This window comes from Podarcis erhardii (genome assembly GCF_964252035.2).
Source record: "Podarcis erhardii genome assembly, chromosome: 6".
NCBI classification, from domain to species: domain Eukaryota; kingdom Metazoa; phylum Chordata; class Lepidosauria; order Squamata; family Lacertidae; genus Podarcis; species Podarcis erhardii.
Window position 1 is genome coordinate 57,434,656 of NC_138510.1, and position 17,851 is coordinate 57,452,506.

At 43.7% G+C, this 17,851-nt stretch overlaps 1 protein-coding gene across 2 annotated transcripts; it reads left to right on the forward strand.

Moving 5' to 3' along the window:
- Positions 1–2,356: 2,356 nt before the first annotated feature.
- SHISAL2A (shisa like 2A) lies at positions 2,357–16,086 on the forward strand. Of its 2 annotated transcripts, none has more exons than XM_081866964.1 (4): positions 2,357–2,693; positions 5,747–5,892; positions 9,121–9,203; positions 13,405–16,086. In XM_081866964.1, the coding sequence occupies exons 1-3, from the start codon at positions 2,512–2,514 to the stop codon at positions 9,150–9,152; spliced, it is 360 nt and encodes a 119-aa protein (XP_081723090.1). In that variant the 5' UTR covers positions 2,357–2,511; the 3' UTR covers positions 9,153–9,203; positions 13,405–16,086. The 2 variants fall into 2 exon arrangements, with proteins under 2 accessions (XP_081723090.1, XP_081723091.1); XM_081866965.1 differs by having other exon boundaries at positions 13,408–16,086.
- The last annotated feature ends 1,765 nt before the right edge of the window (positions 16,087–17,851 follow it).

Sequence of the window (17,851 nt, forward strand, 5' to 3'; positions counted from 1 at the left end):
TGGTTGTTGTTGTTTTTTGGGTTTTGACTTTGGGCACAATCCCCTAAACGTAACCTTTGCAAAAGTTGTGGCCCTACTGCACAGCAATTTCCTGATAGTGCTAAAGCTCTGTGCTCCAGTTGTAGGGTGACTTACAGCCTCTGTAGCACCAAAGTTCACTGCTATTGCCTTAAAGTAAAACTGAGATAATATGACTTTGATATTTAGCTGAGTAAACAAACAGTCCCCTGGATAAATGGGTGTGGGTGTGTGATTTAGAGCAACTTCCTTCCTTACCCTCAATGTTTTTGGCCCACCTGACTTTAGCACTGTAGAGCTTTACAGTGGTACCTCGGTTTAAGAACAGCCCTGTTTACAAACTATTCGGTTTATGAACTCCACAAAACCGGAAGTAGTGTCCCAGTCTGAGAACTTTACCTTGGTCTAAGAATAGAATCTGAAGAGTGGAAGGGCACTGGCAGCGGGAGGCCTCATAAGGAAAGCGCGCCTTGGTTTAAGAACGGTTTCGGTTTAAGAACGGACTTCCAGAACGGATTACGTTTGTAAGCTGAGGTACCATTGTACTTCACCATTTGGTTAACCACTATCTTAGCCCTTATACTAAGAACTAAAGCCCCAATGTGACAACGTCCTAGAACACTATTTAGACTTACAGTGTGCATTTTGTAACACTAAGGATACTTAAAGTGCATTTTGTAATTACAAGGCTGAAGTTCATCCTGGTTTTGGGGTGCAAGATTTTAGAATGAGCCAATGTTTGTTTTAAGGGCAGGGTATAGGTAAAGGTAAAGGACCCCTGACAGTTAGGTCCAGTCGTGAATGACTCTGGGGTTGCAACGCTCATCTCGCTTTACTAGCCAAGGGAGCTGACGTTTGTCTGCAGACAGTTTTTCCGGGTCATGTGGCCAGAATGACTAAGTCGCTTATGGCGAAACCAGAGCAGTGCACAGAAACGCCGTTTACCTTCCCGCCAGAGCGGTACCTATTTATCTACTTGCACTTTGATGTGCTTTTGAACTGCTAGGTTGGCAGGAGCAGGGACCGAGCAACGGGAGCTCACCCTGTCGCGGGGATTCGAACCGCCAACCTTCCGATCGGCAAGCCCTAGGCTCAGTGGTTTAGACCACAGTGCCACCCTCACTTCTTTATTTATGCTGTTTGTCACAAACCCTGCAGCAGTGTTAGGATCAGGCTTGGGTTGGAAGGCCCCAGTGCAGGTGGAGGTAGAAACCAGGAAGGGAGGGCTGACAGGTGGGAACTGGGGTTGGAGGCGGTGGGGGGGCTCTCTCTGGTGTGCAACTTCAGCCGCTTTGAAAGAGAGGCAAGGTGGTGCCTGATATGGTTGACTGCCATATATGGAAGTCAACAAAATCAGTAGTGAAATGTTACTTGCAGTAGTGACACCAGGTTGGCACCCTCCATGGCACCCAAGAGAAGGAGGCTAGGTCAGTGGCGTAGCATGGGTTGTCAGCACCCGGGGCAAGGCAAGTAATTTGCGCCCCCTAACCCATGGATTTGCGCCCCCTAACCCTAACCCCCAGATGTTGCGCCCGGTGCGGCTGGCCCCCCCTGCACCCCCCACGCTATGCCACTGGGCTAGGTCAGGGGGTGCATACCTAGCTCTCTCCTCTGGTAGAGGGGAATCTGTGACCCCGAATCTGCCACCAGAGGCGGTTGCCTCACTTTGCCTAATGGTAGGGCCAACCCTAAACTTATCCTGAATCTAGACTGAAGTGACACTTTTGTCACCTAGCACAGGTGCCACCTCCACAGCTCAGAGCTGGTTCTTAGATACCCTGAGCTCCTTCTTACCCTGCCTCTTCCATTCTTGGATCAATCCAAAACTATCCGTGTGATCCCAGGGTGGTTGATTCCGGGGCGTCTTTTGCTGATCAAATGTCAAAACTGGAAAGCAGGTGTCGAAAGACCGTGGTCTGTCACCTCACCGTTTTAACTGCGTTGGTTGGGCCAGTTTTTCAGACGACGGCAATCTTCCAGGCTGCTGCAGCCTGCCGGACCTGGTTCGTCAAACACAGTTGGGCGCTGATGTGGATATATAGGTACCCATGAATGGGACCCTCCTGGCAAGAAAAAGGGTCTGGAATAAGGCCTGAAATTGTTTCTCTTGAAACCCCCCCCCCCACTGCGCCGAGGCTGCGTGATCCATCCCTCAGTTCGCCTTTCGCTTCCCTTCACAGGATCGCTGCTGCGTTAGCAATGGCCAGAAGTCCTGCTCAGCCGGGCGAGGGAGGCGGGGCGTCGCACAGGGCGAGCGCGGGAGTGGCGGGAGAGGGAGAAAGAAACCCTCCGCCTTAGCTACAGCAGAGAGTCCGTCGGCGGAGGTGGAAGGGGGAAGCGCCTTTCTTCCTCCCTTAGCGCGGGCGTCTTTTACCCGCTCTGCCTCCGGCGCGCGGTTCCTTGCTCTGCGGCGCCTTCGATTCCAATTCCCCGCCGCTTCTGAAAGAAGAAGCTGAGCTGCCTCGCCGCAGACTCCGCTCGCTCGGCTGCACCATGAGCGCCGACTGCACGAGTTACATGAACGCCGACAAGGTGCTGGTCAGCGCCTTCAGCTGCCCGGGGGAGGACGGCGAGCCCGGCTCCATCTACTGCTGCGGCTTCCAGGACCTCAAGTATTGTTGCGATGACCCGAACAGCTTCTTCCCCTACGAGCACAACTACATGTGGTGGCTCAGGTGAGACCAGGAGGCAGGCTGGGGGGCTGCCCGCCCAGTCCACCACAGTGCCAAGACCCTTTGGTGTGAGTGTGTGTGGGGGGAATTAGTGGAATGCGCTCTGCACACGCTCAGAGGTTGTATAATGATTCTGTGCCCGTTTCAGTGCTGCCTTAGCACCAGGCTAAGCTTTGGCACTAAGTTAAGTTGAGCCACTAGCAGAGAGGGAATGTGTGTGGCAGGGGTGTGAATGTGAACACTGGTAATGTAACCAAATATGGGGACTTTCTGGAATCTAAACCGGTTGCTTAGAGCTTGCATTATTTTAGGAGGGGATTTTTTACCCCTGTTTTAGCAACCTTGTAGCAGCAGCAGTATGAGAGGATTGTCACTTTGCAGCGAGACAAAGAGGTATGCTCAAGAGACGACTTAACATATAATAATTTCCCCTCTTGTCCTTTGAATCATTGTATATCTATTACTGGCGACAACCAGGGTGACAAAATGATGGGTTCTCTGGGACTCCAATGCATGCCTTTTCATTAACTCTAATTAATATTAGTGGTACAGAACAGGAGAATGGTAGCTACTAGTCTAGTCTAATTAATCCAAATGAATGATTTGTCTCTTTGTAGAAATAACTCATCATTAATAATTGGCGAAAGAGTTTTCTTAACAAGAATCTGATTTGGTTCAAACTTAAGCCAGGTGGTTTTAGGCAAGTCATGTTATATTCACAGTGCAATCCTATGCATTTCCACTTCGAAGTAAATCCCGTTGAATTCAGTGAGGCTTACTCCCAGATAAGTGGGTACAGTATAAGCTTGTAGCCTCCATGTCGCATTTGCAATATGGATAGTGTAGCTGTGGCAAGGCTTTGTGCAGCCTTGGAAAAGTCCACCTGAGTTAACAAGCTGAGGGGGCAGGAGGAGGCAGAATCCCTTGTCTAGTACTCCATTATATTATTGTATTTACTTGTGCTCAAAAGAGGAACAAACTATTGTAGAGGTTTCCCTGCCTGGTTACCTGGAGGTGATTAATAATTGTCACAGGCAACCAACCCTGTGAGTGGTTTACAACAAGCCTGTACTAATACACAGAAAACACTTTGAACACATTTAAAAAAGTTCTATGTTACTGCTAAGTTTGTATGAGTAAAAGATAAAAAGATTTCTCCAATCTGAAGAGAAACCAAAGTATTGAATAAGTTTATATTTTTAAGGAGTATCAACTGTGATCACCTGGATATTGAGTAAAAGAGTATTTGCAAATGACATCTTGTGGGTGGGATCCTGCCTCCCCATCATGTGTTCAGTGACACCTACTGTACATGCAGACATCACTAAGTACTGTGGCCAAATAAGTGGCTCCTAGGAGGCATAGCCTTGCAAATGTATCATCAAAGTTGAAGTTTTCTGGAGCTTAAAACTGTCATAGTAAGCAATTGTGAGTTTTAAGGCTTAGACGTCTGACACCATGCAGAGTTATTTCAGAAAAGTAGACAGACCAAATAGCTACCAACAAGAACAGCTATTTTATTGTCATGACTAGTCAAAAACAGCAGCACTTTCAATGCTGATGGCATCATTAGGGATGGGATGTCAACTATGGTTGGAATAGCAACATAACACTTAAAGTTCCTCATTACACTCTCTCCTCTGCCAGTTTCTTCCTCAGATGTAACAGATGCCATCTCAAAACAAGAATATCAATCATCAGTGACTGAATTTAGGTACTAATCTATGCAGGCAGATGGTGCTACTACATTTCATGTGAGAGAAGTCCACCTCACAGAATACAAAATTTCTACAGCAAAGGCTGTGTAGGAATTAAATTCCTGTGTAGGAGTTAAAAAGAAACCTGCGGAATTTCACTTTTTTCATATTAAAAAGTAATAATTTTATACAAAGGATCATTCAAAATAATTATCCTCCACATGTGGTCTGAAGTGGTACAGTCCATACCTTGGGACTCTACACCTGTTTCTGTTGCATGTGAAGACCAGACCAGCAACATGGAATCTACAATGGGGGCCTGTGGCAAAACATTTGCTTCAGCACACCACTTCTGTTTTAGTCCATTTAGAACTGAATATCACAATGGGTGTGTGTGGCTGACAGGCATATTGTCCTTCCTGCAGCAGAAAGTTGGACTAGATAGCTTCAGTCCCCTTCTCTCTCTCTGAGTCTATGTTTATCTCCCCGGGAATAGTGAAGGAATGTGTTTGCTGTAAATTGCAGGTCTAGCAACAAAAGGCTAGGATTTATTCTTGTAGAAGGAAGGTGTACATGCAATGTTTTTTCTATAGGCGTTTTGCATATCAATACTTCCTGTACCTAATAAATGGGGGGAGTATCAGTTTGCATTTTCTCAGTACAGAAAGTATTGTTCTGATGTGTAAAAATCTTTCCTATTCTACTTAATTCAAGAGGGTTCTGGAAGCTTCTCTGTGTGAAAGAAACATGCAGAAGGTTCATGATGTTTGGGTTATTCCTTCAGAGAAGCTGAGTACAGCTGGTTTAAACTGGATCTATTTTCTGTCAAGATCATGCTGACTATAAAAGTAAGGCCAGAAGGAGCCTGGGTTTCAGTTTCTCTTTCTTTCTCTTTTCCTTCTGGTGTGGTGTTCTGTATATAGTGTTAAGTTTTAGTCTTATTATAAGTTATTGTGAGTTTATGTTAAGTCCGCTGCAACTAGATTTCTTATGGACAGTGCCAATCCTGATTGTATTGGATTTGTGACCATTATGCTCATTTGCCTTCGGTAGCAGTAAAGCTCTGCTGGATGAAATACAATTGCCTCTGATCTATTTTTTGGGAATCCTGCAACATGTTTAAGCTTTTACTCTGCTAACTATACGTTGGAGTTCTGCTCTGGATCAATAAGAGTAGAATTTCATGACAAATTCAGTTCCCATGAGAATATTAAAGACAAATCAGTTTATCTCTATTCTGTCAAAACATCTGTCTTCCTTCTTTAAGTACATGTGATGCTGATGATTTCTTGTTGTGGTGTGCTTGACAATGCTCCTAGAATGTCCAGCACATTAAATTCTGTTGCTTTCTTTTCTCAGTGTTGGAGCACTTATTGGCTTGTCAATTGCAGCAGTGGTCCTGCTGGCTTTTATCATCACTGTGTGCGTTCTTTGTTACTTGTTTATCAGCACGAAGCCACAAAGCAAACTGGATAGAGGCCTCAGTTTAAGCTTACAGTCAGCAGGTAAGAGCTCTTCATTCAGCAGAGAACATTCAGATGTTTCCTTAGTAGTCAGTGGCGTAGCGTGGGGGGTGCAGGGGGGGCCGGCCGCACCGGGCGCAACATCTGGGGGTTAGGGTTAGGGGGCGCAAATCCATGGGTTAGGGGGCGCAAATTACTTGCCTTGCCCCGGGTGCTGACAACCCACGCTATGCCACTGTTAGTAGTTCCAGGATTCCTCACCACCTGAGTTTTTAAATTGTTCTGATATCAAGCAGTCTCAAATTTTAGCCTCTCTCTAAATCAACACTAAGCTCTCTGAGTCTTCCAAATTCAGATGGCTCAGGCAACATTTATTCCTTCTTGAAGTTCTAGAGGCAAAAAAATATTCAGACAGTATGTAGCAGGAGAACAAGTAGCCCATTGTGCAATAGAACAGTCACTCAGCACAACAGTGAAAAGGAGCAAGCCAATCACAGGGCTTCATTTTGTGCTCATTAGGAAAGGAAGGGAATGGGCTGTTGCATAGCTTGTTGGAAAAGACACACACCTGGACTGGGAAGACTTAGCAGTTCTCTTAGATCTTGCCTCCATCATGTTAGGGAAGACCTTATCACCATTTGAGAGCTATGGCCTGACCTATAAACTGATCACCACAGTGTCTTCCTGTCTTTATATACAATATCAGAAGACTTATCTGATGTGTTTTCTGGTGTCAGTGTTCTCTGATAGTGTAGTTTATCCTGGCAGTTAGGGGAACATGGATGATAGTTGACAGATCCTTGATTTCGAAGTGTGGTCATAATCCCACACTGTTAGTGCTCTGCAACTCCAAAACTGGTGCTGGGTCCAGGACTACATTCAGATGCCGAATCTGATTACCAAATGCATGGTAGCCACCTTAATCATGGGCATCCCCACACTATACAAAGCATGCAGCTCCCTTGCCCATAACCACAACTGCCTGGTCTGGCTTCAGCTGCAGACTAAAGGCTCCCATTGATGTTAGCAAGTTCTGGTTAAGGCTAATCAGCACCTATTTCTATTCCTTCATTACTGCTGACATACAGAAAATAAGACCAAACAAACTCATATCAAAGCTCATATTGAAAATGTTCATAAATGACAGGAGTCAACATTTCTTTAAAAAGAGACGTCTTGTTCACCTTCTTGCAGAGTATTATAAGCCATGCTGCAGGAGCCGCAGAGAAATTCTTTCTAATATGAAAGATTTCCTGATCCCGACAGAGAGGTGTGGAAAGATCTTTGAGGTGCAATCATATTATAGAGAATTCTGTCAGCTCTCTTATTTTATTTTAATTAGCAAAAACACCTAATACTCTCTTTTTTTTTTTTGAAAGGCAAAGTTGAGCCTGACAGAAACAGCAAGCTACTTTCTTTACTCCCTTTTTTGTTGTTGTTGTTAAAAGGTTCCTAATGGGACATTCCAGCCTGCTAATTAAGAGATTCTTAGTCCTAGTTGTCTCATCCTTAGGCAACAGACCTACTCAATTTAATTCAATTCCAGATGAAAACTTTTTGTTCTGTGAATTCAAGGGAACTGTATTGATTATCCTTTGAAATTGGAATAAACCCATCATCAGTCTCCAGCTATTTTTCTAGTTATTATTTCAATCTTTTGAAATTGGGGGGGGGGGCAGTTGTGGTGTTTCACTAAAGCTCTAGCAGCATATATACTGTCAACTAGGGGTGCAGCAATAAGACTGCTAGCACATTTGCAAAGCTAAGCATGATCCAGGATGGTTTCAAATTGTATGGGAGGGGGGCATGTGTTGAGATTCCTGCAATGCAGGGAGTTGGACTAGATAACCCCCAGGGTCCCTTCCTCTGCTCTGCTTCATGGCCTGTGATGCAGGCTGCTTCTCCAGATCCTCCAAAGAGGTTTCCTTCAGTGAGGTCATGACAAAACCTCCCATCTGGAAGCACCCCCTTTCTGCCTCATATGTCGTCATAACGTTGGTAAAGCAGTTGATTTTGTGGAACTTTATCTACCATCAAAGAACACCAGGTCACAGCAGAAAAGATGACTTAGCAGTCAATGGACTAGAAAAGGAATAAGCTTTAATGTCCGTCTTTGAGCAACAATTGCTTGTGGGTACAGATACAGCAGCAGATATATTGGTCTAATTATTAAAGGAACTTCAGAATCAGATAAACTCGTTTATTTCCTGTTTTTTCCCTTAAAAGAATGACCTGGGGAAAGATCACTAAGTGGCACATTTGGTAACTATGACAACCTTAATTAGGTTGATTTGAAATATATATATGTGAATTTGAAGTTTTCCAGCTTGTTAAAAATGATTATTATACTCTTGAGTGCGTTAACTTAAATTTGTTGATACCTGTTCTTATCTCTCTCTTAATTATAAGGTTAGCTGATGATCAAGTTGCTTTATCATAACTGGATATCTGTTCATTTCCTTTGGAACTAGTCAGTCATTCTTTGAATTCCCCTAATCTGCTTAATTAGAAACAGTAAAGCTGTTGAAACTTTCTACTTGGCCTTTTTAAGTGATAAATCTGAGGCTTTGAGGAACAGCTGACACTCTACGCAGTAAGTGTTAAAAGGCCAAATACACAAATTGACTTTGGTGCCTCTGCTTATTAGGGTTGCCAACTTACTAGAATAGTACAAGATGCATTTTAATTGTGACAATAGAGCAAGTTCAGAACCAAGCGGCAAACCCAATTTCAGCTTATGCAGCCATTGCCTTCCTAAACCTTGCTTTGTCAGAAGCTCAGAGATCAGATCTGGAAAGAAATTATGCTAATTCATGCCATCAATAATAACTACCAGGAGTAGTTGGGGCAGTGCTGCAGAGCTACCCACCTAACACAGTAATCACCGTCACTTACTGGGATGATGCAGGGCAGGGCAGTGTGCAAGGTTGGGGCTGTGCAAGCACACCAATGGATGCTCCCACCAGTGTGCACACACAGCCTTGCTCTAGCTGCTGCCTTGCCCTGGTAAGACACCTCCCCACTGCACTGCCTGCTCTTGCTGAAGCATCCTTTATTTATTTTCTTAGAGTTAGAGCCCCCTTTTTTCCTGTCACTGGACCCAAGGCAGTCACCTATCCAGATATTGATCAGACTCACTTAACTTCAGCAAGGTGATGGCTTCATGTATCTTCAGACCATACCAGCAGAGCATCCTCATTAGATCCTGTGACTGAAAGATGCCTCCTTCATTTCAGGTTGACTGAGAAAGATGTCCTTTTTGTTTTTCAGGTCGAGAAACTAGAGGAAGTTCTTTATGTTAAAGAAAGGTGTGTGGAACAGGACATGTACGGACCAGTTCTGCAAGCAAACAGGTACAGTGTTCTTCCCGTTACAGCCCCCAGTCTCTTCTTTGTAGATGAGGGAATGTTTGCTTTTGAATTCAGGATCGATGAGAATTGTTTGCTATTTGAAAGGCAGTATAGGTGTGTTCAAACAAACCCCTTCACCTGTACAATGGCGGAGGGTGTGTTCCCGCTACCCTCTTGTGCAGTCATGGAACTTGCAAGATTATTCATTTGAATGCTTACTTTGTTGCTGTATTATTTAGTCAGTAAGAGTCCTTGCCATCTTAGTGACTTTCATTGAGAAGGCCCATTCAGGTCAAATATTAGCTTTTGTGAAATGCAGGGATTAGGTAACGTTGGGTTATACCCAGTACTGATGTTCCACTAGTGCAGTAGACTTTCATTTGCACAAAGGAACTTTCCCCATTCCTCCTCTCCAGACCCCTGTGCACCCTCCAGACATGCCCCTCCAAGCATCTTTTGAAGGTGCACAGAGGAGAGGAAGAAGTCTCTTTCTGTCACCCCCTTCTCTCTCTAGCAGACTGCTGGGAGTAGGACAAATCACTCTTCTTAGAGGTCTGAACCGATCACTTGGCAGAGGTTCTACCCAAATCCTCCTTTTCTTATTCTGAGCTATCTGGGGCTAGTTCAAGACATTTTGATGCTTGAGGCAAACCACAAAGTGGTACTCTGCTCCCTGCCAGGGAAGAAGGGGTGAGGGAAGATCTACATCAGGAACAAAGGGGGAATAAAGATCCCTTTTAGGATCTTCTGCCTCTGGATCCTGTCACCCGAGGCAATTGCCTCAACTTGCCTCATGGGTGGGCCGGCCCTGCCCCTTACCCCATGAAATTAGGCTGAAAACCACCGGTTGCCTTTCCCACCCTTATGCGATGCTAATGAATTTCATAACTGACAATTGGAAGCATTAAAACTCATTGTGGAAACAGTCAATGAAACATTTTCATGAAAGCAAATATTCTGGGACATGGACCCCTGGGTAAGACAGGAAATTAAGTTTGGGCTAAGTAGCTTAGCATTGTTCTACTTCCTGAATAATGAGTGTGGATTGTTTCTTCCTCAGAGAGATGGGGAGATAGTATGTTGTATTGCAGTAGTAACATTTCAGGTGAAAGGTCAAGCTGTCTGCGTCATAGAGCACATAATTCAGCTGAGACAGAAGGATTTAGCCATTGAGAATAAACACTGATTCATCTGGACAGAAGAAAATTATTTTTGTAGTGCACTTGTCTGTGGATTATTGAAAGGGAGGCAGCACAATGTTGCTGTCTGATCAATGAGGATTTGAACTAAAAATGCTGATAAAAGAAACATGCTTTAGTCAACAAATGAAATATACTGCATTCCTTTGGTTGGCTTTACAATCTTGTTTGTGAGTTTCAGGGTGCATTTTTAAAAATAACTTTTTATTGGGTTTTATAAACAAGGATCATAATAAATGATACAAATAAATAGACCAAGTCTTCTTGTCATGTGTAATATCTGCAACATATGGTTCTTTATTAGTGTTCAGTGTGTAAGTTCTTGGTTTGTGAATTGGTTTAAACAAAGGGGAAACAGGGTAGAACAGAGTTAACAGATAATGTTCAACATTGCAGCGCTAAACAACTTGTGATCAGAAGCCCTTGTGTTTGTGCTTAGATTAAATATGAGTAACAGTCATTTTCCTCTTATGTTACCAGTGAAACAATATAAATCCTTGGTATATTGATGAACATGGGAGGCAGGGTCAAAGTGAAGATAATAAAATTATTAATAGCAGGGGCTTTTTCTCCAAGCTGTTTTTCTGGGTCTTGAAGCAGAGCTTAGAGTTTATGTAGATATACTTCTTTCTTCCATGTCCATGTGTGTATTTAAGATGAGGAAAACGATCTGATGGCTAATTCAGTGCAGATAAAAAAGAGGGCTGGAAAGCAGCTACCATAAATTTCTATGGTTTTTGCTTAATGCAGAGTTGTGAATGGCAACAGAACAATCCATGGCCAAGGAGGAATGCATATATAACATATGCTTTCTATGGTACTTAGCTTGATAGCCTAGAAAGAAAGAAAAACCATGCAGTTTAATATTGTTTTTAAAATCAGAGCCCTTGGAGTTTCAAAAGCAAGTCTTCTCAAGGATACATTATAGAAGTGTAACTGTCCTCCCCCCGCCCCCTGGATGCCACTTTACAGAGTCTTCTGCTGCTCATGAAGAAGCTGGCTATTTCCTTCTGTTTGCACTTTGTGCCTGTTGATATTTGAAATGTGGCTTGATCAAATCTTTCTGCTGTGCCTTTGCTGCACATCTCTGCTGCATACCTGTATTGCTACGTCCTTTGATGCGCAGCATGACAGAAACTAATGTAGCTAACTATGTGAGAGCTAGCACTGATTCAATAATGGGACTGAAACCTGATTCAATGTAGTTATACAGTAGTTACATAGCACTACATCAAGCACTAAGCTGGTGTAACAGAAAACCTTGTTCTTGCACTGACTAGTCCCTGTGCAAATGAAATCTTTGTTCCACCACTGCAAGGCTGCCCTACTCCATCTGCTGGGGGAGGAGCTGAAGCCATGACACTGTAGCAGCAGTACCTGCAAGGATCATTGTCAAAGCTATGATTCTTCAACATCAACTTGGTTGGACTGGGCATGTTGTTCGGATGTCTGATTATCATCTTCCAAAGCAACTATTCTATTCTGAACTTATAAATGGAAAGCGTAATGCTGGTGGTCAACAAAAGAGGTTTAAAGGCTCTCTGAAGGCAAATCTTTTAAAAATGTAAACACCGACAATTGGGAAACACTGGCCTGTGAGAGCTCCAGTTGGAGAACAGCCTTTACCAAAGATGTCGTGGACTTTAAAGTCGCTCGAACTCAGGACAAAAGGGAGAAATGTGCTAAGACGAAGGCACGTTTGGCAAACCCTCACCATGATTAACTCCCGCCCGGAAACCTATGTCCCCAATGTGGAAGGACTTGTGGATCTAGAATTGGCCTCCACAGTCACTTATGGACTCACTGTTAAGACTATGTTCATGGAAGACAATCTTACTCAGCTACGCCAAAAGAAGACCTGCAAGCCCCTTTCATGGAGCAGCTTTGGCATCCAAGAGACAGACTTGGGGCAAATAGGATGGAGAAAGAGGCAAGGCTGTGTACTACATTTGTATCAGCATTGCTCTGACAAATGAGTGGGGATTTTATACAGGCAAATGGAGTGAAGTTTCATGGTTGTTTTAGCTGTTGAAGTGCAAGCCTTCCTAGCACTCTAACCTTGGGCATTATTGATCCACTGTCCCCAGCAGAATGCAAGAGGGCATTTTCCTACTTCAGCTACTATCTGTTGATGAATCTGTTTGTGCTTATGGCAGACAGCTGTTGATTTGGCTAAATTAGTGACAAGTCAAATGTGAGGTCAGAAATCCACTAATAGACTCTCCTGCATTTTTGTTATTGTGCTGTTTTGGAGGTTGGCAGAGTAGTGCTCTGAGGAATGTTGTTTAACCCTTCCTTCCCATGCCCCTTTTCTGATGGAGCTGCTAATAGTTTCCTGGCTTTAGCCTCCTTTTGGGGCTGATAATAGCTTGGGAGGGGAAAGCAATTTGCACTAGAGAAAACACATAGGAAGAAAGGATGAAACTTTCCCAGAGCTGATCTTCAAAGTCACTGTTAGCAAAACAGGAGCTGAAAGATCCTAATCGTGGATGTCCCACATCACATTTGATTTGGCCCCGTGCCAAGATATCTTTGTCATCTTCTTCATGCATTCTTTTAGGCTAGTATTACGGTAATCACCTTCTGTGCTTCATCACAGAACTGGATTGTTAACTCAGTGTTCTTGTCTTTTCTTTTTTTTAAGCTTATACTTATGAAGCATGTGTAGAGCTACAGCTGTAGTAGTTAACGTGTTCCTGGGTAGGAAACTGATAGTGCAATTCTCTGGAAGCAAGTCCAGTTGACTTTAATGGGGCATTCCCAGATCTAGGATTCTAGCCTGGGGTACACATTCCTGCTTAGCCCTTGATCTTGGCTGGGGTAACATTATTTCTTGCTTCTAAGGTTATTAGTCACAGAGTTATTGTGCAAATAAAATATGATTGCCCCATGTATGCCATTCTGAGCTCCACGGAGGAAGAGTGAGATTCAAGTATGACAAAGACAAATCTATTCAAAAGAGAGAGAGTCTGTTTTTAATAGTGGTATCTGTTTTGTTTCCATAGCAGAAAACTGCATTTTTCAGAACACACCAGCAAAACTGCCTACACAGCCCCACAGAAACAAAAGGAGTCTCTTGTCTTTAAGCTGGACTGGAAGAATCCAACTCGAAGAACCCAAGGAGCACTTTGAAAGTTGTTCTATTGCTGCTGTGAAAGCTATTAATGCTCAGGGGCCAACCTGGACAAGTATCCAGGAAAATGAAATCATGATTGTCACCATTCATGTACACTGCAGGCCCTGATCCAGTGATAACCTTCCCCCTCTGTTTTACAAGTATGTATTGTCTTATATTTGCACGAATGTTAACTTTTAATTAAATGAGCTAATATTGCTTTTTTAAAAAAACAAACAAACCTGTTGTTCATATAGACCATCTTACATGCCCAAAATGCAAATGCAATAGTATACTTTGATTTCCACAACTTCTGTTAAGAAAGTGATTTTTTGTGCCCCAATATTTTCTTTGAATTATACATCTGCAAACTTTTGCGTTAAACACTTGGTTCTTTCTGAACAGACAATACCCCGCTTCCTAACATTTCATTTGTGTCTTCATCGTGTACTGTGGAAACACATTTTAATGATACAGTATCTGCTCATACATATTATTTATTTATTTCTGCCCCACTCTTCCTTCCCAGGGGTCTAAGGTGGCAAAGAATATAAACCAAATCAAAACCATAAGTACATTATACAAAGTAATATCAGTAAAATGATTTAAAAGACAGAATTCACAGTACATCAGACAAGGGATTACAAAGGATCAGTTTCATTCACTCTACTCCATAGGCCTGGATTAGCTGTTGGCAGAATCAGGGAGGGGGGCACAAATGCAGCTCTAGCAGGAGAGAGTTCCACACTGGGGTGCCACCACAGAGAAGGTCTTGTTCAATGTCACTGCCAAATGGGCCATGCTCACTGACCCTGAGCAGGGCCTCCCCTGCAGCTCTTAGGGTGAAAATAGGCAGATGTTGAGAAGGCACAATAACTTCACTATATTTCCTATTAAAGTTAGTTGTGGCAATTCAAATTGCAGCAAAAACCAACAGTGCTTCACTCAAGGCACCAACATGAGCAAAAGTTAAAAGTGCATGCTCAAAGCCAAATTGAAGAGACTCCTCAATGTATTACTTAATCCTAAATAGAAAGATGCAATTAGCAATTAAAACCAGTTCCATGAAATTGGCTTGATAAAATTAAAAAGCAGGTAAGTAAACAGTTTACTAATTTGCCAGGAGCATTTGAGGCCCACAGGATCTGCTTCAGTGGCTTACAATTTATAAAGACATCTGTTAGTGACACCTTTGTTCATCGGAGCAGCTGTTTCTCATTAAACCATAGGCTGACAGTCTTCTATGCATCATGTTAACGATAAGCAAGCCTGTTTAGCTTCCACTATTATTTTTGAAGGCTTACAGTGATCAACTATCCTATATTAATTATAGACATAAGCTTGCATGGGGTGGAAAACCCATGGCTATATAAATAAATGTTTCATTCATAGCAGGAAAGGCATATTGTTTAGATCACGGCTGCACATCACTTTGAGGGCCACTTCTGTAGTTCTGCTAACTCAAGTGAGCTACATTGTTATGTGAACCATAGAAAAGTATTTTGATTACAGTGTTAACTCATTATCGTCTTTTCAATTCATTCTCTATTTCATTTCTGTTCTATGCAGTGCTTTCTCACGTTTCACTAATACCGAACTCTAATTTCTGATCATTTTTCCTCTTTTCTTTCTTTCTCTCTGTTCCATAGTACACTGTCATTTCTTTCTGTATCCCAGAAGTGAGGAGGCTATGCCTTCCACATGTTGCTGGCCTCCAAGTGCCATCACACCTCATCATTGGTCATGTTGGCTGGGGCTGATGGGAGTTGTAGTCCAGGGTTTCAGGCAGGGAGACACTGAAAGCTCTATCTGGAGATGCTGGGGATTGAACCTGAGACCTTTCTGCATGCAAAGCAGATGCTTTGTCCCTGAACTATAGCCCTTCTCCACAAACTATTCCTTTCTCTGCACAATCACAGGTCTGCATTTTGTTTGCTTGCCCCAGATACTGTACTCAGTTTCTCAACTGCCTCATCTGTTTTTGCCCACATTCTCCTCCACTGAATTCCATTTCTGAATTCCATTCATTATCTCTCTGCTCCGCCTCTGTACTTTAGTCTACCAATCCTCTCTTTTCTTATTCACGTTTGCCTGCATCCACACATCACTTTGTTTTCCTCTCTCTGCACTTTTCCTTTCTATTCCATAGTTTAGGGGCTGAAGCTGATATGAATAGTCATAGACAACATGCCCCATCATCACAGGTGCTTTTGTGGTAGGTTTTTTTAAAAAAACTGTCATATTAAATTGATTTTTGGCATGAGAAATGGTCTAGCATCTTATTCTGCATGCTCCATGCATCATGCCAGTACTCCAACACTAATTGCTCCATCTGTCCACTCCATTATTGCCAAAACGTTTTTAAAAATGTAGAATGAGATCTCAACCAATTTTTTTCATCAGAATCCCTAAGGACCTGCTGCTCTTCCCTCCGGAAAATGTGCATTTGCCATCACAGAAAAGGGGCAACTTCAAAAGCTATTGTTGCTAGTCTGCCATGCTTATGTGAATTGTATGCAAATGATTTAAACTGGTGATTGTATGGAAATTAAAATGTGGAAATTATTGGTTACCCCATCAGCTTCTTTAGTCATCTTTCTTTAATCTAAGATGGTTGCATGACACCTTGTATGCCTCCTTCTGGCACCTCCTGCAGCCAAGCTGGTGCCAAGCATATTGCTTTCCTTTGGACCACATCAGCAAGGCTGAGAGGAGGGCCTTGTTGTCTGGGCAGCTCAAGACCTCCATACACACTGCCCAGGCTTGTACTCTGGGGAGGTCACTTTGGTACTGCTAACGCAGCAGTTTGACTTCACCCCAAGAGGTGCACTCCATTGTCTCTTGAGATAGATGCCAACAAAAGGTCCCAGGAAATCCTGTCTGTCTAATGGGTTATAAGGGCTATGTGCGCAATAGGCATGATTTTCCCCCATGAGAAAGGTACCAGCTTCGCATACAGACTGTTTATGCCTCTGTTTGTATGCTCAAGCTCTTAAAGGTAAAGGTAAAGATACCCCTGCCCATACGGGCCAGTCGTGTCTGACTCTGGGGTTGCGCGCCCATCTCGCTTAAGAGGCCAGGGGCCAGCGCTGTCCGAAGACACTTCCGGGTCATGTGGCCAGCGTGACAAGCTGCATCTGGCAAGCCAGCACAGCACACAGAAACGCCGTTTACCTTCCCGCTAGTAAGCGGTCCCTATTTATCTACTTGCACCCGGGGGTGCTTTCGAACTGCTAGGTTGGCAGGCGCTGGGACCGAGCAACGGGAGCGCACCCCGCCGCGGGGATTTGAACCGCCGACCTGACGATCGGCAAGTCCTAGGCGCTGAGGTATTACCCACAGCGCCACCCGCGTCCCGCTCAAGCTCTTAACTGTCATTTAATCACATTGTAGTCTGAATCAGTGGCGTAGCGTGGGTTGTCAGCACCCGGGGCAAGGCAAGTAATTTGCACCCCCTAACCTGTGGATTTGCGCCCCCTAACCCTACCCCTAACCCTAACGCCCAGATGTTGCGCCAGTGCGGCCGGCCCCCCCTGCACCCCCCACGCTACGCCACTGGTCTGAATCTCCAGCTAAGATTAAGCGGCTGCTTTCTTTCTCCTGCACACACCCCACCCGCCCCAATGCTTTTGGTTTGCTTCCAGATAGTTGCATGGTTTCAACATCTCAAATGTCATTAAATGGGAAGTAACAAAGGAGGTTTGAGAAGAGTATCACAAGGAGAAAAATGCAGGCTTACCTGTTGGGAGGGTGATTCTTGGGACACAAGCATCGTTTCCCTGCTTTATTTCTTTTCACTTCAGGTAGTGAAAAAGCAGGTCCCAGCTCAACAAATGTAGGGTGCAATAATAATAATAATAATAATAATAATAATAATAATAATAATACCTTTATTGTCATTGTACAACCTGTGTACAATGAAATTAAGCGAGCCTCCCCCCCCCAAACACTCAATCTCTTATCGAACAACACACCACCTTGCAAGTCAATTTTGCTGCGTTATTTTCCGTTCAACAGCCTAACAGCTCATGGATAGAAGCTATTTTTTAGCCTGTTTGTACGGCTGATTATACTTCTATATCTCCTGCCCGAGGGTAGAGGATTAAAGAGGTGATGGCTGGGGTGTGAGTCATCCCTGAGAATTTTTCTCGCTCTCCTAAGGCAACGATCCCTTGTGATGTCATCTAATGGACTCAAGGGACAGCCCATGATATCATGTGCTGTATTCACCACCCTCTGTAGAGACTTTCTGTCCATGGCTGTCAGGCCAGCATACCACACTGTGATACAATATGAAAGGACACTTTCTATTGTGGACCGGTAGAAGGAGTTCATCA